This window comes from Papio anubis, chromosome 17 (genome assembly GCF_008728515.1).
Source record: "Papio anubis isolate 15944 chromosome 17, Panubis1.0, whole genome shotgun sequence".
Classification (NCBI taxonomy): Eukaryota; Metazoa; Chordata; class Mammalia; order Primates; family Cercopithecidae; genus Papio; species Papio anubis.
Window position 1 is genome coordinate 857878 of NC_044992.1, and position 26624 is coordinate 884501.

Here is a 26624-nt window from a genome sequence, read left to right on the forward strand (position 1 = left end):
CCCCCTACTCACGCTGAGACCAGGACCCCACCTCCCTCCAGAGCAGCTCCCCTACTCACAGACCAGCTCCCCCCACTCACACCGCTGAGACCAGGACCCCACTCCCAAGCACTCCCCACTGACAGGCACTGCTGAGACCAGGACCCCCACCTCCTCCAAGCACCCCCCACTCACAGACCAGCCCCCCTACTCACGCTGCTGAGACCAGGACCCCTACCTCCTCTGAGCAGCTCCCCTCGACTTACAGACACTGCTGAGACCAGCACCCCCACCTCCTCCGAGAAAGCACCCCCCACTCACAGACCAGCCCCCCGCCACTCACAGATGCTACTGACACCAGGACCCCCACCTCCTCCAAGCACCCCCACCCACAGGCACTGCAGAGACCAGGACCCCCACCTCCTCCGAGTACCCCCCACTCACAGACCACGAGTACCCCCACTCACAGACCAACCCCCCTCCTCACGCTTGCTCAGACCAGGACCCCCGCCTCCTCCTAGCAGCCCCCACTCACAGGCACTGCAGAGACCAGGACCCCAACCTCCTCTGAGCAGCTCCCCCTGACTCCCAGGCACTGCTGAGACCAGCACCCCCAGCTCCCCCACCCCAGGGAGCCAGCCTGCAAGGGGAAGGCACACGCAACCCAGGACAGGCACCATTGTTGGCCCTGCCCACTCCCAGCCAGCTTCCCCTGGCTTCTCCAATGGTTGCAGAACCCCCAGCTGTGCAGGGAGTGAGGCCACATTTGGTCCCGGCCCTAGTGCCTGGATGCGCATACATCTCCTTCCATGCGGGGAGGAGTCCAGGGGAGGCCCTGGGAAAAGCTCTTTTACAACCCAACAATGGAGCAAAGGTTGCAAACAGCACCCATGAGGGTGCGGGCGAGGCCAGCCGCTGAAGCGAGCCAGGTAGGGCTGGATGAAACCACCACTCACTCCAGCTGATGGCTGCTGGAGGAAACGCAGGCTCACGGCTGCCTGATCTCTGTTCAAAATAAGCTAAACTCTGGCTTAATAACAGGAACGCTCCCGATTTTAAAACGATGACAAATAATTTACATTTTAAAACAACATGGTGCCGTCTAAATGAACCACACCTGTGGCCCGAGTTCGGCCCACAGTCCTCCACTCCCCCCAGAATTCTTCAGAAGATCTGGGCTCTAGGTGGGGCTTGTGCAATTCCATTAGCAGCAGAGAAGCTGCCCTCTCTGGAGAGAGGCTCCATCCTGTTTCCAGAGCTGAAATACAGAGCGAGGGATTGGGGGTAAGCCCTTGGGGGACCCCAGGGCTAACAGCCTTTGGTCAGAGAACTGCCACCAGGATTCAGCAGAGGCACACCCCCACCCCACCCCACCCCACCCATCTCCTTCCAGCCCCTGGTTTTCCCCTGTCCCTGCCTGGCTGGGTTATAAATAGCCAGGGCGCATCTGAACAGCCCTTTCAGCCACAATTCCTCATTTGGTTTGGGCGGGTGAGGCTGGGGCCAGGGCTTGGGAACGACCAGGCCTGGCATTCCCCAGGGCACAAGTATGCCAGCTCAGGGCCTGGTGCCACAGGTTCTTCTGTCTCCCGCCCGGCGGGCTCCAAGTGCATGGCATGGGCTGCCCACACGGGTCAGACCTGCAGGCGACACGAAGAAGGGCCTAAAACCCCACAGGCCCCTGCTGTGTTCCTTCCTCCACCCAAGAGGCCATGAGGTGCCCCTGGAAGTCCGCCAGGATATCCCCATCCCCGTTCCCCATGCCTCCACGCAGCATGGTGAGACTGACGCCCACTTCTTCCCGAAATCCCTGAACCCCACACAAGTGGCTCCCTGAGTATCCAGGGCCTCTCTACTCCACCCTGTCCCCGGTGGCTGGAAATTCCAATGAGTAACTAGAGTGCCCCTCCATCAGACACAGACTCCACTCACAGGCCTTGGTGCCCCCCTGGAGGGGAAGTGACTCACCGCGTTCCCTCCCCTTCCCTTACAAACGCCCCAAGCCAGCCCTGGACCTGAGGTCCACACTCCGTCTGCCTCAGCCTGGCTCCTAATGTTCTCCAGAGAAGCAGGTTGCTTCAAAGGCCCCCAAAACGGTTTATCCCAAAGCCAGAGGCCTCCCTCTCCAACTCCTTGGCCTCTGCAGTCCAGAGTTTCTCCAAGCCCTCAGCTGCCCTGTTGATGCAGGTGTTGCCCCGACCACTCTCTGGTGTAGGCTGACCCTTCATTCTCCTGCTGCCTCTACATGTGGACTCTCCTGCTTGGGCCCAGCCTCAGCCCTCTGCTCCCTTCCCCCGAAGACGCATGCCTTCTCCCTTCCAGGCCAATGGCAGCCCGCTGCCAGCTCCAGCCCCTGTGTCTTGCTGGGCTCTCGGTCTAGCACCTGCCCTGGCCACTGGGTCTCCTCACTTGGAAGCCCCCAGCAACAGCCCTTCCACTCCACACGTCCCAACCAAACGACCCTTCCTCCTCCTGAAACAGCTTCCCCTTCTGGGTTTCCACTTCTGTTAGGGCGGCCGCCAACTTGCGAGTCTTCCTTCCCTCAACCCCCACATCCCTTTGACCGAGTCCTTCGGTGCTTCCTTCTTTTCCTTTGCCAAAGCCACCACCCCACCAAGGTTTACAGCCTCTTACACCCACATGACCACACATACTTCCCCGCTTTAGCTCCTGATCTTGTCTGTCCATCTGTCTGTTCATTCATTCATACCCAGAAGAGGCCTGGCATGACACACATACAAGGCCGGGAGACGGGGCCCTTGCCGTTCGCAGGTTCTCGATCTGTCTGGGGTGAGGACGTGTGAACGCACGAGGCAGTGTTCTCGTTTACCAGCCACCTGGGGACGGAGGACAGAGGCACTAACGCTGCCTGAGAGTGGAAGCTTCACAGGATGGTGGTTTCTGAGCAGCGTTTGGAAATAGGGAAGGGTTTCCAGGCAAAGAAGAGAAGGCGCAAAAGGAAAGGGTTAAGCAGCTTCAGCAACCCGGGTGCAGTGGCACACCTGAAATCTCAGGTACTCGGGAGGATGAGGCGGGAGGATTGTTTGAGCTCGAGTTGGAGGCTGCAATGAGCTATGTTCACACCACTGCACTTCAGCCTAGGCAACAGAGCCAGACTGTCTTGAGGAAGGGAGGAAGGAAGGTGGGTTAAGAAGCACTGCTTGCTAGAGGACAGAAGATGAACTTGGAGAAGTGGCCTGAACAGCACCATGGAGGGTGAGGGGCATGAACTCCCCCAAGGGCAACGAATGGGGCACCCACGGAAACTTATATTTTTTAGACAGAGTCTTGTTCTGTCACCCAGGCTGGAGTTCAGTGGCACAAACATGGCTCACTGCAGCCTTGACTTCCTGGGCTCACGCGATCCTCCCACCTGAGCCTCCTGAGCAGCTGGGACCACAAGTACACACCACACCCAGCTAATGTTTGAAATCTTTTGCAGCCACTGAGATATCTGACACCATCAAATCTAAATCTCAGTCTCCAAAGGCTCACTCCCCACAGACAGCCTTCCCCCACACCCACTCTCCATTCCCTCCTTTCCTGACCCAATCAGCAGGCATTTACTAACCACCTGCTGTGCACGAGGCACTGTGCTGGCATTCGGAATGTAGCCACGGACAGGGACCCCGTGCCTACCCTAGTGGACCTGACAGTCTTGGGGACAGACTGACCTGGTGACTGACTCCCAAGGCAGTGTGAAGGGACGGGCAGGGCCATCCTGGGGAGGGGAGCAGTGTCAGAACTCTGCTCAGCTGAGGGGCCACTTTCCTGGAAAGGGTAACAGGGAAACAACTATTGCCATTTTTTTTTTTGAGATGGAGCCTCGCTCTGTCACCCAGGCTGGAGCGCGGTGGTGCAGTCTCGGCTCACTGCAACCTCTGCCTCCTCGGTTCCACCCATTCTTTTGCCTCAGCCTCCCGAGGCACAATGACATGAATTTAGGCTGGCTGATTCATGCATTCATTCAGCTAATATTTACTGAGCCCGCCACCATGCCCGGCTAATTTTTGTATTTTCAGTAGAGACAGGATTTCATCCTGTTGGCCGGGCTTGTCTTGAACCCCTGACCTCAGGTGATCCACCCGCCTCAGCCTCCTAAAGTGCTGGGATTACGGGTGTGAGCCATGGCGTCTGGCCCACTGCTTATTTTTAGATTCGACTTTTAACGTCACCTCCTCCAGGGAGCCTCCCGGGACTCCCCTGTTGGCCACGTCAGATGTGCCTGCTGGTGCCCTCAGACCCCACTCTACGTTCCCAATCGTGGCACTTCTTTTTTAACTTCTTTATTTTCCTGTTACATCACTAACAATTCTAACTCTGTAGACACACATAACATAGAAAGAGAAAGTCTCCTCTGGTGGCCTCTGACAGAGGGAACCTCTAGGAGTTAGTTATACATTTCTGTCCACAAATAAACTGTACATATAGGCCAGGTGCAGTGGCTCATGCCTGAAATCCCAACACTTTGGGAGGCCAAGGCAGGAAGATCACTCAAGCCCAGGAGTTTGAGACCAGCTGGGCAACAGGGCAAGACCTCATCTCTACAAAAATTTTTAAAACTGGTTAGCTGAGTGTGGTGGCGTGCTCTTGTGCTCCGGTCCCAGCTTCTTGGGAGGCTGAGGCGGGAGGACTGCTTGGGCCAGGATGTTGAGGCTGCAGTGAACTGTGTTTGTGCTACTGTGTTCCCGACTGGGCAACAGAGAAAGACCCTGTCTCAAAAAAAAAAAAAAAAAAAAAAAATTTGACCGTGCTCAGTGGCTCACGCCTTTAGTCCCGCACTCTGGGAGGCCGAAGCAGGCAGATCACCTGAGGTCAGAAGTTCGTGACCAGCCTGGTCTACATGGTAAAACCCTGTCTCTACTAAAAATACAAAAATTAACCAGGAGTGGTGGCACAGTCCTGTAATCCCAGCTACTCTGAAGGCTGAGGCACAAGAGTTACTTGAACCCAGGAGGCAGTGGTTGCAATGAGCTGAGATCACACCACTGCACTCTAGTCTGGGCCACAGAGCAAGACTCTGTCTCAAAAAAGGAAAAAAAAAAATTATGGCCGGGCGCGGTGGCTCACGCCTGTAATCCCAGGGAGGCCGAGGCAGGCAGATCACCTGAGGTCAGGAGTTCGAGACCAGCCTGGCCAACTTGATGAAACCCCGTCTCTACTAAACATACAAAAATTAGTTGGGCGTGGTGGTGGGTGCCTGTAATCCCAGCTACTTGGGAGGCTGAGGCAGGAGAATGAACCCAGGAAGCAGAAGCTGCAGTGAGCCGAGATCATGTCATTGCACTCCAGCCTGGGTGACAGTGAGAGACTCTGTCTCAAAAAAAAAATTAAAAAAGAAAAAAAGCAGTGGTTAGAGGTGCCAGTGGGGCTGGGGGACAGACAGGAGAGAGGCGGTGAGGCACAATGACGTGAGTTTAGTCTGGCTGGTTCATGCATTCATTCAGCTAATACTCACTGAGCACCCACTGTGTGCCAGGCACAGTTCTAGGCACCAGAGAGCACAATGAGCAAAAGTTTTGTTACAAAACGGACAAAATATCTCTCTTGTGGGAGTTCACATACTAGGCAAAGGGAAGGGGGGCCCTGATGGGCACAGAGGTAGGCAGGGGATTCCTATAGGTCAAAGGGAAGGGAAGGCCCTGATAGCTGTGCAAAGGGAATGGGTTGGGCCCTATGGGCAAAGGGAAGGGGGGCCCTATGGGCAAAGGCAAGGGGGTTCCTATGGGCAAAGGGAAGGGGGGCCCTATGGGCAAAGGGCAGGGGATTCCTATAGGCAAAGGGAAGGGGGGCCCTATGGGCAAAGGGAAGGTGCTGAAGGATTTCAGGCCAGGTGTGACAGGACATTTGTCCTGCATCCCTCCCGGTGACATCAGATGACTCTTTCTAAAACACTGCTCACTCTGTGCCCAGCAGGAAGCCACCAAGCCAGCCCAAACAAGGGCGGTGGGGCCCCAGCCGATGACTCACCCATCTCACTGTTGACAGTCACCTCTCAAAGGGCCTGGCACGTTCTCACTTCCAGGCCTTTAACAGCGGCAGGTCCTCGGCTTGAAGCACTTTCTCCTGCCTCTCTGCTTTTCCCTGGCTCTCCCAACTTTCCTGGCAGAAACTCAAGCCCCACCTCCAGATTGTATGAAGATCAGTAACTCTTCCGCCAATGGGAACCGACGCCAAAGGGCAGGTGCAGCCACTAACTACAGCCACAGATGGAATCAGATTCGTCACCTTCCAGATCACCTTGCTCCTCCCTCTGCCTCCTCTTTCTCTGTTCTAGTACAAGTCACTCCAAAATCATATACAGAGTTCAACTACATAAAGCTAATGTTGGCCAGGCACGGTGACTCACGCCTGGAATCCCAGCACTTTGGGAGGCCGAGGCGGGCAGATCACCTGAAGTAGGAGATCGAGACCAGCCTGGCCAACATGGTGAAACCCATCTCTATTAAAAATACAGCCGGGCGCGGTGGCTCAAGCCTGTAATCCCAGCACTTTGGGAGGCCGAGACGGGCGGATCACGAGGTCAGGAGATCGAGACCATCCTGGCTAACACGGTGAAACCCCGTCTCTACTAAAAAATACAAAAAACTAGCCGGGCGAAGTGGCGGGCGCCTGTAGTCCCAGCTACTTAGGAGGCTGAGGCAGGAGAATGGCGTGTACCCGGGAGGCGGAGCTTGCAGTGAGCTGAGATCCGACCACTGCACTCCAGCCTGGGCGACAGAGCGAGATTCCGTCTCAAAAAAAAAAAAATACAAAAATTAGCCGGGCATGGTGGCAGGTGCCTGTAATCCCAGCTACTCGGGAGGCTGAGGCAGGAGAATGAACCCAGGAAGTGGAAGCTGCAGTGAGCTGAGATCATGTCATTGCACTCCAGTCTGGGTGACAGACGGAGACTCTGTCTCAAAAAAATGAAATACATAGGCCGGGTGAGGTGGCTCACGCCTGTAATCCCAGCACTTTGGGAGGCCGAGGCAGGCAGATTACCTGAGGTTGGGAGTTCAAGACCAGCCTGGCAAACTTGGTAAAAACCCCGTCTCTATTAAAAATACAAAATTAGCCAGGTGTGGTGGCAGGTGCCTGTAATCCCAGCTACTCGGGAGGCTGAGGCAGGAGAATTGCTTCAATCTGGGAGGCAGAGGTTGCAGTGAGCCGAGATCGTGCCACTGCACTCCAGCAGGACAACAGAGTGAGACTCCATCTCAAACAAACAAACAAATAAATAAAGTAAAATAAAATAAAGCTAATGTTGAGATGCTGGTACACGACACTGTTTATACAGTGAAACAAACAAACAGAAACGATACTTCCCTGCACCCTGGGTCTGAGCCCCAGCTCCGCCTCTTGTCAACTGTGTGACCTGGGCACATCATCTAGGCTCCCTGTGCCTCCGTTTCCTCATCTGCAGAATGGGGGTAATTATGGCACCAACGCTAGGGCTGCTAGCCCGGAGACGGAGATTTCAGACGGGGCATGAGAGCTGTGGGATGAGCCAGGTCAGCCAGGTGTGGTTCATCAGGGAAGCGTAACAGTATGGAGAGGTGAGGAAGAAACCAGCCAGGTGTGAATGGGGGAGGGCCAGAGAGGACGAGGGAGCCAGCGATGACAGGACCGAGGGTCACAACCAAGGCACTAGTCTACCTACTTCCGACTCATGTCCTTCCCAACTGGGACAAGCCCAAGAGCCACCCTGAGCCTCCTGTCTTCATCTACCAAACGGGCGCAGCCCCATGGCTGGAGGACTTGGGTGGCAGGGAAGCCCCTGGGCTCCTAGCACAGCACCTGGCACATGGCAGGGTTCAGCTCATGTCCTCTTTGCAGCAGGGACCCAAGATCCAGGAAGGGGAGAAATGCAGGGCCCGGCTGCTTGGGGGTGGAGGTTGAAACTCAAGGAGTCCCTGACTCTGCCATGGGCGTCCCTCACCCACCTAACCCAGGTCCGGAGCAGTCAGAAGGGAGTGGAGCAGGCACCATCTCAGGAGTTCCTGGCTCCCATGCCGCTTCTTCACTCACCTAGCAGCAACCTCGAATCCCAAGCCCCAAGCCTTTAGAAGAGACCAAGAAAGGGAAGAGGAGGCTGCAGTTCTTCCCAGCGTTAACCCTGAGCCTGAGTTCTTCCCAGCCCTGAGCCTGAGTCCTTCCCAGTGTTATCCCTGAGCCTGAGTTCTTCCCAGCATTTCTGCCTGAGTCTGAGTTCTTCCCAGCATTATTGCTGAGCCTGAGTTCTTCCCAGCGTTATCCCTGAGCCTGAGTTCTTCCCAGCATTATCCTTGAGCCTGAGTTCTTCCCAGCATTATCCCTGACACTGAGTTCTTCCCAGCGTTATCCCTGAGCCTGAGTTCTTCCCAGCATTATTCCTGAGACTGAGTTCTTCCCAGCATTATCCCTGAGCCTGAATTTTCCCAGCATTATGGCCTGAGCCTGAGTTCTTCCCAGCCCTGAGCCTGAGTTCTTCCCAGCGTTATGCCTGAGCCTGAGTACTTCCCAGTATTATCCCTGAGCCTAAGTTCCTCCCAGTGATGTCCCTGAGCCTGAGTTCTTCCCAGCATTATCCTGAGGCTGAGTTCTTCCCAGCATACCTCTAAGCTCATGCTCTCCCAGCACTATCCCTGAGCCTGAGTTCTCCCAGCTGCTATCCCTGAGGCTGAGTGCTCCTTCCCAGCACACCCCCAAGCCTCATGCTCTCCCAGCATTATCCCTGAGCCTGAGTTCTTCCCAGCGTTATCCCTGAGCCTGAGTTCTTCCAGCATTATTGCCTGAGCCTTAGTTCTTTCCAGTGTTATCGCTGAGCCTGAGTTCTTCCTAGCACTATCCCTGAGCCTGAGTTCTTCCCAGCATCATCCCTGAGCCTGAGTTCTTCCTAGTGTTAACCCTGAGCCTGAGTTCTTCCCAGTGTTATTACCTGAGCCTGAGTTTTTCCCAACACTACTGCCTCAGCCTGAGTTCTTCCCAGCCCTGAGCCTGAGTTATTCCCAGCGTTATCCCTGAGTTCTTCCCAATATTATTCCTGAGCCTGAGTTCTTCCCAGCCCTGAGCCTGCGTTCTTTCCAGCACTATCCCTGAGCCTGAGTTCTTCCCAGCATCATCCCTGAGCCTGAGTTCTCCCAGGACTATTGCCTGAGCTGAGTTCTTCCCAGCATTGTCCCTGAGCCCGGAGTTCCCAGCATTATCCCTGAGCCTGAGTTCTTCCCAGCATTGTCCCTGAGCCTGAGTTCTTCCTAGCATTATCCCTGACACTGAGTTCTTCCCAGCGTTATCCCTGAGCCTGAGTTCTTCCCAGCATTATTCCTGAGACTGAGTTCTTCCCAGCATTATCCCTGAGCCTGAATTTTTCCCAGCATTATGGCCTGAGCCTGAGTTCTTCCCAGCCCTGAGCCTGAGTTCTTCCCAGTGTTGCCTGAGCCTGAGTACTTCCCAGTATTATCCCTGAGCCTAAGTTCCTCCCAGTGATGTCCCTGAGCCTGAGTTCTTCCCAGCATTATCCTTGAGGCTGAGTTCTTCCCAGCATTACCCCTAAGCCTGCGTTCTTCCCAGCATTATCCTTGAGGCTGAGTTCTTCCCAGCATTACCCCTAAGCCTGCGTTCTTCCCAGCATCCCTTGAGCCTGAGTTCCCCAGCTGCTATCCCTGAGCCGAGTTCTTCCCAGCACTACCCCTAAGCCTGCGTTCTTCCCAGCATTATCCCTGAGCCTGAGTTCTTCCCAGCGTTATCCCTGAGGCTGAGTTCTTCCCAGCATTACCCCTAAGCCTGCGTTCTTCCCAGCATTATCCCTGAGCCTGAGTTCTTCCCAGCCAAGCATCCCTGAGCCCGAGTTCTTCCAGCACATTGCCTGAGCCCTAGTTCTTTCCAGTGTTATCGCTGAGCCTGAGTTCTTCCTAGCATCATCCCTGAGCCTGAGTTCTTTCCTAGTGTTAACCCTGAGCCTGAGTTCTTCCCAGTGTTATTACCTGAGCCTGAGTTTTTCCCAACATTACTGCCTCAGCCTGAGTTCTTCCCAGCCGTTATGCCTGAGCCTGAGTTATTCCCAGCGTTATCCCTGAGTTCTTCCCAATATTATTCCTGGGAGCCTGAGTTCTTCCCAGCCCTGAGCCTGGGTTCTTTCCAGCACTATCCCTGAGCCTGAGTTCTTCCCAGCATCATCCCTGAGCCTGAGTTCTTCCCAGGACTATTGCCTGAGCTGAGTTCTTCCCAGCATTGTCCCTGAGCCTGAGTGCCTCTTCCCAGCATTGTCCCTGAGCCTGAGTTCTTCCCAGCATTGTCCCTGAGCCTGAGTTCTTCCCAGCATTAACCCTGAGCCTGAGTTCTTCTCAGCATTATTGCCTGAGCCTTCCTTTGCTCCTCCCTTCCTCCTGACTGAACATCCCAGAACTACTTGGTTCCATTCCACAAATACAAGTTAGAACCCCTAGGTGCCGAGAAGCTTCCACTGGGGGCCACAGAGATGATCAGGGATTAAGGTCCTGATCTCACAGGGCAGATGCACCCCACAAGTGACCACGCACATCTTCCAAACTGCAATGGGGTCAGTGGTGGGGTGGGTGTGAAAGCTTCACAAGGGAGGGCGTGTGAGCGGGACCTGGCAGCGCTGTGCAGACTCTGGCATCACAGAAACCCAAGTCTCAATAATGCTGTGGCCCCACTGGCTGCATGGTCTTGGACAAACAATAATAATATTAATAGTTGTTGTTATTAAGAGATGGGGTCTTGCTCTGTCACCCAGGTGGGAGTACAATGGCTATTCACAGGCGTGATCCTAGCACTTTTCAGCCTCCAACTCCTGGGCTCAAGCGAGCCTCCTGCCTCAGTTTCCCACATAGATGGGAATATGGGAGTGAACCACCATGCCCAGCTAATCTTAGCCTCTCTGAGCCTCAGTTTTCACACCTGTAATGTGGAGATGGTTACAGCACCTACTTCAAAGAGTTGTTGAGGGTCTTAAATGAAACCACGCACATAAAAGGTTCCGGACAAGCCTCTTTAAGCAGCTGTGATGAGGAGGAGGAGGAAGAGGATGATAGGGACAATTATGATGTTTTTTTCCTTTTTTTTCTTTTTCTTTTGAGATGACATCTCACTCTGTTCCCCAGGCTGCTGGAGTGCAATGGCGCAATCTCAGCTCACTGCAACCTCCACCCCTATCGGGTTCCAGCAATTCTCCTGTCTCAGTCTCCCAAGTAGCTGGGATTACTAGTGGATGGCACCTGCCACCACACCCAGCTAATTTTGTGTGTGTGATTTTACTAGAGACGGGGTTTCGCCATGTTGGCCAGGATGGTGTTGAACTCCTGACCTCAGGTGATCCACCCACCTCGGCCTCCCAAAGTGCTGGGATGACAGGTGTGAGCCACCACGCCCGGCTAATGGTGAGGATTTCAATTCACCTCCACCCTTATCTTTGGGTTCTCCTGCAGGCTAGAGTCTAAACCCGTTTCAATTTTACACTGACAAAGCATTCTACCAAACACCATCTCACAGAAACCTCACAACAGCTGTGAGGTTTGAGCCGTGTGAGGTCAGGAGGGAGGAAATTCTCAGTGTCTTCACTCTACAGATGAGCAAACTGCAGCTCCGGGGAGGGAGTGGTGAGTGACACTCCTGAGGCCGCACAGCGAGACAGCAGTAGAGCGGGGACAAAACTCAGTTCTTCTCTCTGCCTTGCAGCCCCTTTTTACTGAGCTTCCCAGGAGGGGAGACAGAGGAGTCTGTGGCCTGTGGAGAGTCGGATTTTCTGGAACACCATGGTCCTGGCTTAGGAATCTACATCTCCACTTGTAGCTGAGATGAGTCCTGGCCCTTCCTTCTCAGAGTGAATCCGGGCACTCTCAGCTGAATGGAGCCACCAGTGGTCTATGGGCCTGGCCCTGCCGTGCTGCCCTGCTCAGCCTGGACCTGGGCAGGGTTTGTGGGACACAGCTTCAGGTGTCACCCTAATACCTCTGTGGGGTGCATGTCTTGGGGACACAAACGAAGACAAAGGCAGAGAGCAAGGCTGTGGGAGGGCGTGCTGGAGAGAGAGGAGCATATGCCCTGTCAACACCGCAGAGACCCAGCCTCACCCGGGGCCACCCCACGTGGCAGAAAGGAGGCTGACTTGGCTGCAAAAGCAGGTTCACTCATTGTGCAGCATATTGATCAGACTCGGTCTTTGCAATGCTCTTGGTCCCCCAGCCCTCTAAACCCGGTGAGAAAAGTCTCGAGGGCCCTGGTGGCCAAGGGCTGTGCACTTCGGTGAGCCAGGCCTGACGCTGCAGGCCTCCCCTGATGCTGAGATTCCGCAGCCCCTTCCTGCAGCTGCCCACAGTGGGGCCTCCTCCCCACTACCTTTCAGGGGAGTTAGAGCTATTTAGAGACAAGAAAACTGAGGCTCAGCAGTATGAGGACACTTGCCCAGTGTCTCACAGCTTAAAGAGTAGCAGATTTTCTTTCTCTTCTCTTCTCTTCTCTTTTCTTTTGAGATGGAGTCTCGCTTTGTCACCCAGGCTGGAATGCAGTGGCAAGATCTTGGCTCGCTGCAACTTCCGCCTCCCAGGTTCAAGCGATTCTCCCGCCTCAGCCTCCTGAGTTGCTGGGATTACAGGTGCCCGCCACCACACCTGGCTAATTTTTGTATTTTTAGTAGAGATGGGGTTTCACCATGTCGGCCAGGCTGGTCTCGAACTCCTGACCTCAGGTAATCTGGCCACCTCAGTCTCCCAGAGTGTTGAGATTCCAGGTGTGAGCCACCACGCCCGGCCTGAGAGCAGTAGGTTTTCATCTGTGCAAAGCTTAACTGCTTTCCATCCTGGGCAGCTGAGAGAGTAACAGTGTGATACTTCATTTTCTAGGTCAACTTGACTAGGCCACAAGGTGCCCAGATATTTGTCCACACATTAATCCGGACATATTTGTGAGGTGTTTGGGATGAGGTTGATATTTGTATTGAGCAGAACAGAGTCCTCCCCAGTGTGGCTGGGCCTCATCCAATCCACCGAACACCCGAATCAACAAAAAGGCAGAATAAGAGGAAGCTCCTCTTGCCTGACTCCTTGGGTGTGGGCTGGGATGCTGGCCTCCTCCAGCCTCTGGGCTCGGACTAAAACACTGGCCCTTCTTGAGCCTCGAGTCCACTGGCTTTGGAGCTGGAATTTACATCGCTGGCTCTCCCAGCTCTCAGGTCTTTGGACTTGGACTGGAACTAATATTGGCTGTCCTGGGTCTCCAGCAATTGACTGCAGGGATTAGAACCTCTAAGCCTCCATAATCACCTGCATCAATTCCTTCTAATACATTTCTTCGTATGTAGATGATATAGACAAACACACACACCCTATTGGTTTTGTTTCTCTAGAGAACACTGACGAACACAAAGACTCAACCCTGGGCTTCCCGTTGGCTGCATGTTTGGGCGTGGAAGGCTCAGCGACGAGGCCGTGCCAGAAGCCGGATATCTGAATATCTAGAACAATTGTCTGATTTGGTCCAGAAGTCCTCCCTGTTCCCAAGGCCCCAGCAGGAAGCCTGGTAGGGGAGGGGACCTGTTTGGCCAAATAAGCACAGCCAAGTCGCAGAAACCTGGGTCTTTTATTAGCAGTATTTTAAACCAAAACATCCCCAACCAAGCACTCAGGAAGCGGCGTCAGTGGCCTCCAGGCACCCTGTGTAAACAGCAATACTTGCAGAGTCCACTAGGTGGGGCCAGTGACCCAGCGGAAAGCGCAGACACGCTGCCCCAGGAGGGAAGGCAGGTGCCGAGGAGAGGACCTGTGCCGGGGCCATCCCCAGGCTAGACACGTGCTCCCCACCTCTGCCTTGCGTGGCTTCCAGCCCACAGTGTAAACATCAAACCTGAGAACCACAAGCACTTTAGGGGGCGGTCACTCCAGCATCTCTGGATATCAGGGTCCTCAAGCCAAGTGGGTCCCTCGTGAGCCACCAAGCAAGATGCACAGCCACTAAGTCAAGTTCTGTCCCGAAGCCGCAGAGCGCCAGGCGGGGGCATCTGTGCGTGACGCCCGTGATCTGTCTCCTGAGAGAAGGCACCTGCCAGCACCAAGGAATCGGAAAATCGACAGACACAGATGCCAGCCGTGGTGGTCACGTGACGAGGACATGGCACGGGGACAGGGAGCAAAGAGGGAGGCGGCGCGAGGACAGGCAGTGGCAAAGACCCTGGCCCCACACCGGGATCCCACAGCATCTTCCTGCAGCTTCTCACCGTGGGGTGGGAGCCAAGTCCCCGAGGTGGGGCTCTGAGCCCTGCTGTGGTCTGAGAGCTGAAGGCAGAGATGGGAGCAAGTCTTCTTCTTGCTCTCCCCTGGTTGGCCCCCGTTCACGTCCCTAAACACCTGCTCTGCCTCCTTGGGTTACTATTTGTACCCTGAGCCCAATGCCTCCAAAGGACCAGGGCAAGAAACCTGCCCCTGCAGGTCCGAGATGCTCGTCTCTAACCCATTCCCTGTCTTAGGGCAGGGCAAAAACACCCCAGAATGTCAGCTGTGGGGGGCCCAACACCGACCAACCCCCTCGCGGGCCCCTCTGCCTCCCACCTGCCTGCCCCCTGCCAGCCCTTCCCAAACGTGCATGGCTGGGCTGCCGTGAAACTCTGCCTCGGCCTCTGTTGCCACGGCAACAATGTGGCTTCCCCCAAGTGGGAAGCCCGTTGCCAAGGCCCCTGTTGCCAAAGGCTATAACAGCCACCCCGGTGTGTGAAGAGGGGGTGAGAGCTCCGTGGGGGGTGGAGGGTGGCCAGGGAGGCTGGCGAGGGAAGGAGTAGGGGGGTTCTCAAGAATGGGAGTGTTCAGGTAGCCTCAGCTGGAGTAGGGGGCACTAGCCCCTGGAGGAGGAAGAGGCAGCCTGTGGCATCTCAGCGATTACTCCTCTGGGGACGTCGGAAGGCAGAACAGAGACCCCCCACAAAACGTGCCTGGATGAGCCTCATCAAGCAAGGATGGGGCACTCCCACCGCCCCCTGCAACACACACCCCTGACCAGAGGACCCGCTTGGATTCTCCCCAGCTTCAGGCAAACAACCCCCCAGAATCTCTGTTTTGCTCGTTCATGTGTCTCTGATGCGCACACACAAGCTGCACCCAGACAACGTCAGTCCCTGTCGCCAGGAACACGTTAATGACAAGGACGGCAAACCCTCCACAGTTTCTATCCCTGGCCTGTCTCAGAGCACATACTTAATATTCCTTCTACAACGCTTCTCTCCGGAGCAGAGCTCTCGTCTCTGTCAACAAGGAGAGGTGGACGCCATCAGAGTTGATTCCCTTCCAAAGTGAACAGAGGAGGGCTGGAGGGGCAGCTCATTGCACCCACAGGGAGCGCCAGGCCCAGGCTGGCTTTGCAGGGGCAGCATCCGAATACCTGGAGCCCACGGGCCACGCATGTAGCCACTGCCCAGCCTGGGTGCAGAGGGGAGGAGAGCCTAGTTCTCTCCTGGGTCCTCTTGAGGAAAGGGGCTAACAGGGGAAAGCTGAAAGAGGCAGAGAGGGGTCTGGGAGGCCTAGGGAGCAGATGGCTACTAGGGGGTAAGAGACAGGGGTGGCAGCATTGGCAAAGCACATGGGGAGGGGAGCCTGAGCCTGAGAGATGGCAAGGCACCAAGAACGGCCAGGTCCAAATGTCTCCAGTCCCAATCTCTCGAGACCAACCCAAGCAGGGCCTGGCCCACGACGCCCAGGGCTTCCCGTCACCCCTCCCCAAATCCAGAAGGAAAAGCCGGTGTACCTACCCCAGGAGCCAGCCCCTCAGGTGGAGTCGGGGAGACGCCATCCCCCCCGCCCTGGCTGCGGGCGCTGAGCTGCGGGGACATGGTGGGCGACTCGTCGATGTACGGCATGGTCTCTGAGCCCTCCGGGGGCCCCTTCTGCTCCTCATTCCCCTCTCCGTCGTACTCGTCTGTCCCGTAGCTGAAGTCTGAGACAAGGAACAAGAAAGGCCACTGAGAATCCTCCACCAGAGCTGCCAGGGACTGGTAGCGCAGTGGGCGCCGGCGGCGGCCCCCGGCTGCCATGGCCCCGGCCGCACCATCCACGCCTGGCCCAGACGGGGGCTGTGAGGGGCCTGGGCCTGGTGAGGGGCCGGGGAGAACCAGCAGGCAGTAGGCTCTGCACGCTCCGGGGCTGCTGGGAGGCGGGGAGGAGCGGCTCTGCTGTTGCTACCCGTTGAAGAGCATGTCAGCCGCGTATTTCAAGCTGCTGTTTTCTTTGCCTTCTGCCTAATTCCAAGTGTAAAAATTAACAGTGGGAGCAGGAGGCAGGACGCTTCCAACTCTCCTCTCTGAGTCACCATTTTGCTTTTTATAGGGAATAAGGAGGTGGGGGGGCCAGGCGATGTCACTTCCTGTGGCCCTCCTCCTTGGGTACCATTTGTACCGAGCCCACTCCCTCCAGGGGGCCAGGGCAGGTTCTGGGGTGTGGGAGGGGAGCCCTCAGTCCTCAGAACAAGGCCCTGCATGGAGGACGGAACCCAAGGCAGCAGGGCGTGGGCAAGGAGGCTGTGCCCAGGCCTGGCAGGGACAGGGGCTCACAGCAGACTCCTTGGAGCCGGCACTTATTTCTATCACCCCAACATGGGCTTCCTTCAGAGGAGGAGGGAAGAAAAGGCGACTGGGAAGTTCAGCCCCGTTAACCCCCCAGGGCTGCCAGCACCACACGGGCTCCAGAGTCCAGGCACGGAGCCCACCCACCCTGGGACGGGAGGCTGAGCCCGTGCAGCGAGGGAGGTGTGCAGGGCAGCAGCTCAGGGCTTCACACTTTCCAAAAGGGTTACGAGGGTGGCCTCGGAAAGGCCCCTGCGTCCAGCCCCACCAGCAAGGCTGCAGGAGGGACCCTCCCACAAACCGGCCCCTGCCCGTTGGCCTGTTTGCTTCCCCAGCCCTGACCCGCCACAACCGGGAATGGAGAACGCGACAGTGTTGCTTCCAGGGGCCGTGGTGGACCTCCTTGGGCTGGGACCGCCAGCGGGGGGATGGACACCCCTGTCACACTCGGACAGGGGTAAGACTCAGCACTCATGCAGGCCAGCGGGAGCTGGCACCACAGTGTGTCCTGGAGACATGAACATCACCGTGCCGGCAGCCTTGGGGCCAGCAGGAGCTTCCTACACACTGGACTGCCCAGTGGTGGCATCTGCTTGCTAAACACTCCCCAGGTATCTTCCAGGTGTGACTCCCTGGCCAGGCATCTTCGAATCTTGTGCAGTGTGATGGGGGAGGCTGGCTGAGCCTGCCCTGCCATCTGCCCAGACATCCTTTCCTCCAGGTCACCCTCCCTATGGCACCTGGCCCCCTGGCACCTTAGTGAATCCTGCCCCTTTGTCCTTGAGCCCCTGGGGTAGGAGGTGGGCGTCTCAGTCATCACTGTGCGCCAGCATCCACGACCCCACCTGTGGCAGCTCTCGGGAAAGTGTGTGCAGCGAATGAATGGGCAGAGGATCGCACCATCTGTCTCAGGTCTGAGGCTTCAGCCAAGTCCCAGCCAGCCAAGTTCTCCACGGGGGCCCCAGCTCCTCCCTCTGCTGTCACAACACCCCAGCCCACAGGCAACCAGCAGCCGGAGAATGGTGTCAACAGGTCACCAGGATGCCTGGCCACAGCCATGCTCTGCCCAATCTGGCCTTTTGGCAGCCGAGCGCTTCCCCCAGGCTCGCTGCACCTGCTTCTGTCGGCTGCCTCTCCTCGTCCCTGAGCCAATGCCCCATTCAGCTGCCAGGGGACATGGACTAGTTTTTTTCCCTAGACAGGCTTGTGTATGAAGAACCACAGGACCCAGAGATGCCTACTAGTGAGATGTGTGTACGCCACACACCCGGGCAGGACCCAGGACGCCCTCCCACTGAGATGTGTGTACACCACACACCTGGGACATAAGGCCCGGTGCCCTGGAGGCCATGACACCTGTGTCTGTGGCTGGCGGGATGTGAACTGACTCTGGTCCTTCCCGGGGGAGGAGGAAGCTGGGTGCACAGCACCACCCAGCTGGCCTGAGTCCGGCTCCGAGAGGGGTCTGGCCGTTTGGTGAGACCCCCTCACTCTGGAGAAGCACAGGAGGGGATGGAGGGCAGCCTCCCACCGGCCCCTCCCTCCTGCCTCCTCCTCTCCAGAAGGCTCCAGGCTGCCCTGTTAGTGCCTGGAGTTAAGGACAAGGAAAATAAGCAATAGTAGACCCCGGCCTTGCCCACAGTTTAGATTCCAGCCGACCGAGCAGACTCTTCTGTACGCTGACCGGTTCCCAGGGGTCGCAGCAATGGAACCCACACACTTGGGAGATCGTCCAAGAGCACGGGGGGAAGGGACGGCAGGGAAGGCGGCTGAAGGTCTCCCTGCCCGTCTCCCCATGGGCACAGTTCGTCCTGATCAGAGCAGAGGACCCCTGGCCCTGCATCTCCTGCTCCTTCCAGCCTGGGTGTTTCGAGGGAGGCAGTTCTTTCCTTCCCCCATTTACATACAATTGCTGAAGGTCACAGGATCTGAATCCAGGTCTCAAATGCCCTCCCTTTCCCTCTGAATCTCACTCCAGAGAAGTCCTCTTCCATATCCCTCCTCGTTAAGGGGGGCTGACCATGGAGCTGAACACGGGGGGCCTGAGGACGGGGTCTGGCGGCGGGGGAGGCCCAGGGGCAGCAAAAGTGCTTGGTCTGCGAACATTTCCAGGGCCTTCCCCTTTCATTTCTGCCCCCACAAAACCGTAAGAGCCCAGGAGACTCCAACCAGGAAAAGGGGTACAGAAAAGATGGGGAAACCAATCCTCAGAGAAGGCAGGAGCCCTGGGGGAGGAAGATGGGGACCTAACTGAGCGCAGGCTTCAGTCTCCAACGGCCACAGGTGGGTATGCTGAGCAGACAGTGGCTTGCGCACCAGATCTCAAAAAAGAAGAAAAGGCAGACAAGGCTGCTGGCAGCCAATATCCATTTCCCCGCCGACTAACAGAGATCCTACTGTATTCAGAGTGGCAGTGCACCCAGCGGCTAGTTCAAAGACACCCTTCCTGATGGTGTGAGCCATGTGATTACGTTCTGGCCCACGAGATGTTACATGGATACGTGTGGAACTTGGAGGAAGCTGCTGAAAGAGACTGATTTAGCGAAAAGGTACACTACGCACGCTGCCCTTGTTCCTCCTTCTGTTACTGGTTTGGAGAGTTGATGGGATGGCTGGAGCCCCAGCAGCCATCCTGAACCATGAGGTGAGCCAAGGATAGAAGCCAGCACTGAAAACGGCTGAGCAGAAGGCTGGGGGTCCAGGTCACTGATGGCACAGTGGAGCCCACCCCAGGATGGTCTACCTCTGAACATTTTTACACAAAAGAAAGAAAAAATGCCAATGCTATTTAAGCCTCTGTTACTTGGTTTTTCTATTATGCGAAGTCAAACCTAAGGTGATTTTTCCCTGACAACCCCACTTTGGTGCTTTTCCTGTGACTGTCACTGTTCCTTCTCAGGCTCCTTGGCGAAATCTTCTTTCTCTACCTATCCCTTAAAAATTGCTGTTCCCGGCCGGGCGCGGTGGCTCACGCCTGTAATCCCAGCACTTTGAGAGGCTGAGGAGGGTGGATCACACGGTCAGGAGATCGAGACCATCCTGGCTAACGCGGTGAAACCCCGTCTCTGCTAAAAATACAAAAAATTAACCGGGCGTGGTGGCGGGCACCTGTAGTCCCAGCTACTCGGGAGGCTGAGGCAGGAGAATGGCATGAACCCGGGAGGCAGAGTTTGCAGTGAGCCGAGATCACACCACCGCACTCCAGCCTGAGTGACAGAGCGAGACTCCGTCTCAAAAAAAAAAAAAAAAATTTGCTGTTCCCATGGAGGGGAACATCATACACTGGGGCCTGTTGGAGGGTGGGGGGCAAGGGGAGGGAGAGAATTAGGACAAATACCTAATGCATGTATGGCTTAAAACCTAGATGACACCCCACAAGGTATGCCCAGACTCTAATTCCTGGGACCTGGGAACGTGACCTTATTTGGAAAAAAATTCTTTGTAGATGTGATTAAATTAAGGATCTCAAGATGAGATAGATCATCACCGATTAACCAGTGGGTCCTAAATCCAATGCTGTGTCCCTATGGAAAGAGAAAGGGGCAGACACAGACAGAGGAGACGACAGAGACAGGGTTTGGAGTGGGGCTGCCACCAACCAAGGAATGCCTGGAGCCACCAGACACTGGGAGAGGGAGTGAGAACTCTGCCCCGGCAGCCTGGGGAGGGGCCGCCACCTGCCTGGCTGGGACTTTGATTTCAGATTTCTGGTCTTCAGACTGCAAGAACATCAATTTCTGTTGTTTTAAGCCATCAAGTTCATGGCAATCCCTAATGGCAGCACTAAGACACAAATGCAGGGCCTGACACGCACACAGCTCCCCCCTCTTTGCACATGCTGCTCCTGTGCCTAGAAAACCCTCCTTGCTGGGCACGGTGGCTCACGCCTGTCATCCCAGCACTATGATGTGGGGTATCCTCCGAGGCAGGAGGATCACGTGAGGCCAGGAGTTTGAAACCAGCCTGGCCACACAGGGAGACCCTGTGTCTATGAACACACACACACACACACACACACACACACACCCCTCCTTACCCCTTGTCCACCTGATGAAATCCTGTTTTGCCCTCAAATCTGCCTCATCTGTGCCCTCTCTTGGGAACTTTCCTATGTTCTGCATATTACGACAATACTTGAATACTGAAAGCACTTTTTTTTTTTTTTTTTTTTGAGATAGTCTCGCTGTCACCCAGGCTGGAGTGCAGTGGCGCGATCTCAGCTCACTGCAACCTCCGCCTGCCAGGTTCAAGCCATTTTCCCGTCTCAGCCTCCCGAATAGCTGGGATTACAGGCATGTACCACCACACCCGGCTAATTTTTGTATTTTTAGTAGAGACAGGGTTTCTCCACGTTGGTCAGGCTGGTCTCCAACTCCTGACCTCGTGATCCACTCGCCTTGGCCTCCCAAAGTGCTGGGATTACAGGCGTGAGCCACTGTGCCTGGCCAATAAAGCACTTTTACAAGCCAATGAGAAAAGATGAAAACCTCAACTTTCTAAATGTGTAAGAGAAATGAACAGAAAACTAAAAAGAGAACTACAAATATTCAGAGTGCATTAAAAAGAACGTTAACTTCATTTGTAATCAAAGAAAATGTAAAGTTCTATATAGTTTTCACTGTTCGTATCAAATTGGCAAGGATTTTAAGATAATAATGACAATATCCATAGTTGTCAGGGCACAGGTACTCGCAGAAACTCTTGGAGACTGCCTATAACTGGCACAACTTTTCTAGAGTCAATCTGGTAACTGGTATCAAGAGGTTTAGTGGTTGGTACAAGCTTTACACCCAGCGTAATAAGATTATGATCTATGACACTAGTTTTAAATGAACATAAAAATAAAGTTATAAGTCACAGGGCTGTTTGTGTGAAATATTAAAAACAACTTGAATTATGGGATTGGTTGAGTCAATTATGGTTTTTCTACAGGAAGGGCTGCTATATAGCATTAAAAACTATATGGATGATGAATAGTATCTTATCAAGTGCAAAAAGATTAATAACGGTAATGTACAGTGTATTACAATGTCTGAAAAAAGTAAAAATATATTTGCATAGAAAAAAGGCTGGAAGGCTACAACGCGAAATCATTAGAGCATTCTGATTCTGGAAATTTGTAAAAAATGAATATACGGTCTCTGCTTTCTAGGGCATGGCAGACACCCAACACCCACCTTCCCTTCGTCCTTGCTTACTCTACCCTCGTTTTCTAGGAAGTGGCAACAGCCCAGTCCCAGGCAAGGTACCCCCTTTCTCTGCCTCTCTTATAACCAGGAATGGCCGCCCTACACCATTTTGGCCAGTGAGACCCAAGTGAAGCATTCTGGGGCCTCTGGCAAGGCCCTGACTCTGATGATGACAAAGGGACTTTTTGCCTTGAACTCATAGGGGATGACTGGAGTTACAGTGGCTTTGCCGCTGCCACAGGAAGAGGTCAAGAAAGAACAGAGGCTGGGCGGGTGGCTCACGCTTGTCATCAGAGCAATCCAGGAGGCCAAGGCGGGCAGATCACCTGAGGTCAGGAGTTCGAGACCAGCCTGGGCAAGATGGTAAAACCCCATCTCTACAAAAAACTACAAAAATTAGCGGCGCGGTGGCTCACACCTGTCATCTCAGCACTTTGGGAGGCCAAGGCGAGTGGATCACCTGAGATTAGAAGTTTGAGACCAGCCTGGTCAACATGGTGAAACCCCGTCTCTACTAAAAATACAAAAATTAGCCAGGTATGGTGGCGGGTGCCTGTAATCCCAGCTACTCAAGAGGCTGAGGCAGGAGAATCGCTTGAACCCAGGAGGCGGAGGTTGCAGTGAGCTGAGATCGTGGCACTGCACCCCAGCCTGGGTGACAGAACGAGACTCCATCTCAAAAAATAAAAATTAATTAATTAAATGAAATTTAAATAAATACACAAAAGAAAGAACAGAGGTATTTCCCTCATGCTGTTCAGCTACTAAGCCACACTAGGAAGAGCTCGTCTCATTTCGTGCTAATGGGAAATGTAAGTCCCTAGACATTAGGCTTTCTGCTGCTTGAAATGAACACGTTTCCAAATAATATCTAGGAAAGGTAGTCCAATCAGCAATCACATCTCCGAGATACTATGACAGAGGCCTCAAAGGCCCGGCGAGGCAGAGGGGAGGGAGTGGGCAACACTTGGGGTGAGGAGGTGGCTGAGGAGGCTTTGGTGCCACGCTAAGGAAAACAGTTCATTGCTGTGGCTGAGGGCAGGGACCCTGCGGTCCGGCAGCGGAGCTTCCAGCCCACGCTCTGGCACTTCCTAACCTCTCTGTGCCTCTGAAGAGTGCCTGGCACAGGGCGGCTGCTCCTACATGGATACGGGTTTAACAAATGCGTGTGAAACGGGGGACGACACAGGATCGAGCGCACGGGCCGCTGGAGGCGTTAAACTGGATAACACGCGTAAGGCACTTAGCACATAGGAAGCACCCGATCCATCTCAGCTGCTATTATTAATGTTATTAATTGGATCTTGAAAGCTGTGTGGGTGCCTGCCAGGCGGGTGGGGGACAGGAGCAGAGTTTCAGGCAGTGAGAGGAGGCTTGGCAGTGGCACACAGTAGGAAACAGCAGGGCCCCTGGAGGGGACTATAAATAGCTGGGAGGGCTAGAACACAGTGAGCGGAGGGGGAGAGGGCCGTGCTGGAGAGGAGGCAGGGACCTGCTCCTGAGAGCCTCGTGGGCTGAGCCGAGAGCTGCTCAGGACTCAGTGAGGATGGGGGACCTGGCCCATGACCCTCTACAGGCTCTTGTTGGCCACATCATTGCTGAATATTGCTAACTTTTTTTTTTTATTCTTTTTCTTTTCTTTCTTTTTTTTGAGACAGAGTTTCACTCGTCACCCAGGCTGGAGTGACACCCTCCAGCCCGTCGCAAGGGTGATACAAAGGCTGATTGTAGGTGATAAACTTATTTTCTGTCCAATAATTGAGGATGGGAGTGAGAGAGGGAAGAGCAGCTGAGGGAGCCCAGCCCTGACCATTATTCCACCAAAGCAGCATCAAAAGTCCTCAAAGAGGCCGGGTGCAGTGGCTCACACTTGTAGTCCCAGCACTTTGGGAGGCTGGAGCGGGCAGATCACCTGAGGTAGGAGTTTGAGACCAGCCTGGTCAACACGGTAAAAGCCCGACTCTATTAAAAATACAAAAATCAGCCGGGCATGGTGGCAGGTGCCTGTCCGTAATCCCAGCTATTCGGGAGGCTGAGGCAGGAGAATCGCTTGAACCCGGGAGGTGGAGGTTGCAGTGAGGCAAGATTATGCCACTGCACTCCAGCCTGGGCAACAGAGCAAAGCTCTGTCTCAAAAAAATAAAGTCAGGTGGCCGGGCGCGGTGGCTCAAGCCTGTAATCCCAGCACTTTGGGAGGCCGAGACGGGCGGATCACGAGGTCAGGAGATCGAGACCATCCTGGCTAACACGGTGAAACCCCGTCTCTACTAAAAAGTACAAAAAAACAAGCCGGGCGAGGTGGCGGGCGCCTGTAGTCCCAGCTACTTGGGAGGCTGAGGCAGGAGAATGGCGTGAACCCAGGAGGCGGAGCTTGCAGTGAGCTGAGATCCGGCCACTACACTCCAGCCTGGGCAACAGAGCGAGACTCCATCTCAAAAAAATAAAAAATAAAAAAAAATAAAGTCAGGTAATGTGATTTCTCCAGTTTTGTTATTTTTGCTTTGGTTCCATATACATTTTAGCATTTTTTTCCATTTCTGTGAAGAATACCATCGTTTAAGCATTCTTCTTAAAGTCCCTGGGATATTCAGAATGTTCAGTGAGCACTGGCTTAAAGTCACCCCCGCCTTGGCCCCTAACAAGAGAGTCAGCCTGTCCTTCCGTCCTTTGAAGCTTCGAAGCCAGGCATGGACGCCTTTTCTAGGATGACAGTCCTACATACGTCTTCTTCCAATAGACGGCTGTTTTGTCTACATTGAAAACCTGATGTTTTGTTTTTGTTTTGTTTTGTTGTTGTTATTGTTTGCGATAGAGTCTGCTCTGTTGCCCAGGCTGGAGTGCAGTGGCGTGATCTCGGCTCACTGCAATCTGCCTCCCAGGTTCAAGTGATTCTCCTGCCTCAGCCTCCTGAGTAGCTGGGATTACAGGTGTGCGCCGCCAGGCCTGGCTGATTTTTGTATTTTTAGTAAAGATGGGGGTTTCACCATGTTGGCCAGGCTGGTCTTGAACTCCTGACCTCAAGTGATCCACCCACCTTGGCCTCCCACAGTGCTGGGATTACAGGCGTGAGCCACCATCAGATTTAGGCGCCTGGCCAAAAATCTGGTGTTTAGTGCAGTGACCTTCCTTTACGGTCTTTGCTAGATCTTCTGGACAACTGGCCGCAGCTTCTCCATCCGTACCTGCTGCTTCACTTTGCCCTTTCCTGTTATGAAGGCAGCTTCTTTCTTGACCCCTCATGAACAAATCTCTGTCAGCTTCAAACTTTCCTCTGCAACGTCCTCACCTCTCTCAGCCTTCACAGACTTGAAGAGCGCGAGGGCCTTGCTCTGGATTGGGCTTCGGCTCAAGGGAGTGGCGTGGCTGGTTTGATCTTCTATCTGACCCTCAAACTGTCTCCATATCAGCAATGGGGCTGTTTCTTATCACTACTGTGTTCACTGGAGGAGCACCTTCAATTCCTTCAAACACTTCTCCTGTGCGTTCACAACTTGGCTAACTGGTACAAGAGGCTCCGCTTCCAGCCTGTCTTGGCTTTCAACAAGCCTTCTTCACTACACTGAACCTCCCTCCCTCCCTCCCTCCCTTCCTTCCTTTTTCTTTCTTCTTTCTTCCTTCCTTCCTTCCCTTCCTTCCTTTCTTTCCTCCCTCTCTTTCTTTCTTTCTTTCTTTGTTTTTTGAAACAGTCTCACTCTGTCACCCAGGCTGGAGTGCAGTGCTGCGATCTCGGCTCACTGCAACCTCCAACTCCAGAGTTCAAGCAATTCTCCTGCCTCAGCCTCCCAAGTAGCTGGGACTACAGGCGCGCACCAGCACACCAGGCTAATTTTTTTTTTTTTTTGAGACGGAGTCTCACTCTGTTGCCGAGGCTGGAGTGCAGTAGCGTGATCTCGGCTCATTGCAAGCTCCGCCTCCCGGGTTCACGCCATTCTCCTGCCTCAGCCTCCCAAGTAGCTGGGACTACAGGTGCCCGCCACCACGCCCGGCTATTTTTTTGTATTTTTAGTAGAGAGGGGATTTCACTGTGTTAGCCAGGATGGTCTCGATCTCCTGACCTCGTGAGCCGCCCGCCTCGGCCTCCCAAAGTGCTGGGATTACAGGCATGAGCCACCACGCCCGACCTTTTTTTTTTTTTAAGTAGAGATGGGGTTTTACCATGTTGGCCAGGTTGGTCTCGAACTCCTGACCTCAGGTGATCCACGTGCCTCAGCCTCCCAAAGTGCTGGGATTACATGCGTGAGCCACCACGTCCAGCTCTAAACTACTTTTGCATCAGCCTAAATACAAAGCTCAAGAACAGGCAAAAACAAATGGATGGTGATAGAAGTCCATGGCAGTGGTTGTCTGGGGGTGGACGATGGGGACGGGGAGTGTTGGCTGGGAAGGGGCAGGAGGTAACTTTCTGGGACACTGAGGATGTCTCATATCTTGATCTGGGTGTTAGTTACACAAGCAGACCTATGGCAATGTTCACCAAGCTCTATGCTTAAGACTGGTGCACTTGAAAAGGTTTTGTTTGTTTGTTGTTGTTGTTGTTGTTGTTTTTGAGACGGAGTCTCGCTTTGTCGCCCAGGCTGGAGTGCAGTGGCGCGATCTCGGCTCACTGCAAGCTCCGCCTCCCGGGTTCACGGCATTCTCCTGCCTCAGCCTCCGGAGTAGCTGGGACCACAGGTGTGCGCCACCACACCCGGCTAATTTTTTTTGTATTTTTAGTAGAGAGGGGGTTTCACCATGTTAGACAAGATGGTCTCGATCTCCTGACCTCGTGATCCACCCGCCTCAGCCTCCCAGAGTGCTAGGATTCCAGGCGTGAGCCACCGCGCCCAGCCTGTTTTTTCTTTTTAACCCTTGCCTTGCCTGTTACTTTTCGTGGCATAAATAAATACGTATTTATTTTTAAATGTCTGCCTCAGCACCATTATAATTCATTTACA

General features: G+C 54.5%; 1 protein-coding gene across 3 annotated transcripts in view; it reads right to left on the bottom strand.

Moving 5' to 3' along the window:
- Nucleotides 1-26624, bottom strand: part of ABR (ABR activator of RhoGEF and GTPase) — a 217511-nt gene that overhangs the window by 100943 nt on the left and 89944 nt on the right. For all 3 annotated transcript variants that reach the window (XM_031657231.1, XM_031657234.1, XM_031657233.1), the window contains exon 2: nucleotides 15692-15876. In XM_031657231.1, coding sequence (XP_031513091.1) covers nucleotides 15692-15876 — 185 coding nt within the window. The remainder of the gene's footprint in view (nucleotides 1-15691; nucleotides 15877-26624) is intronic.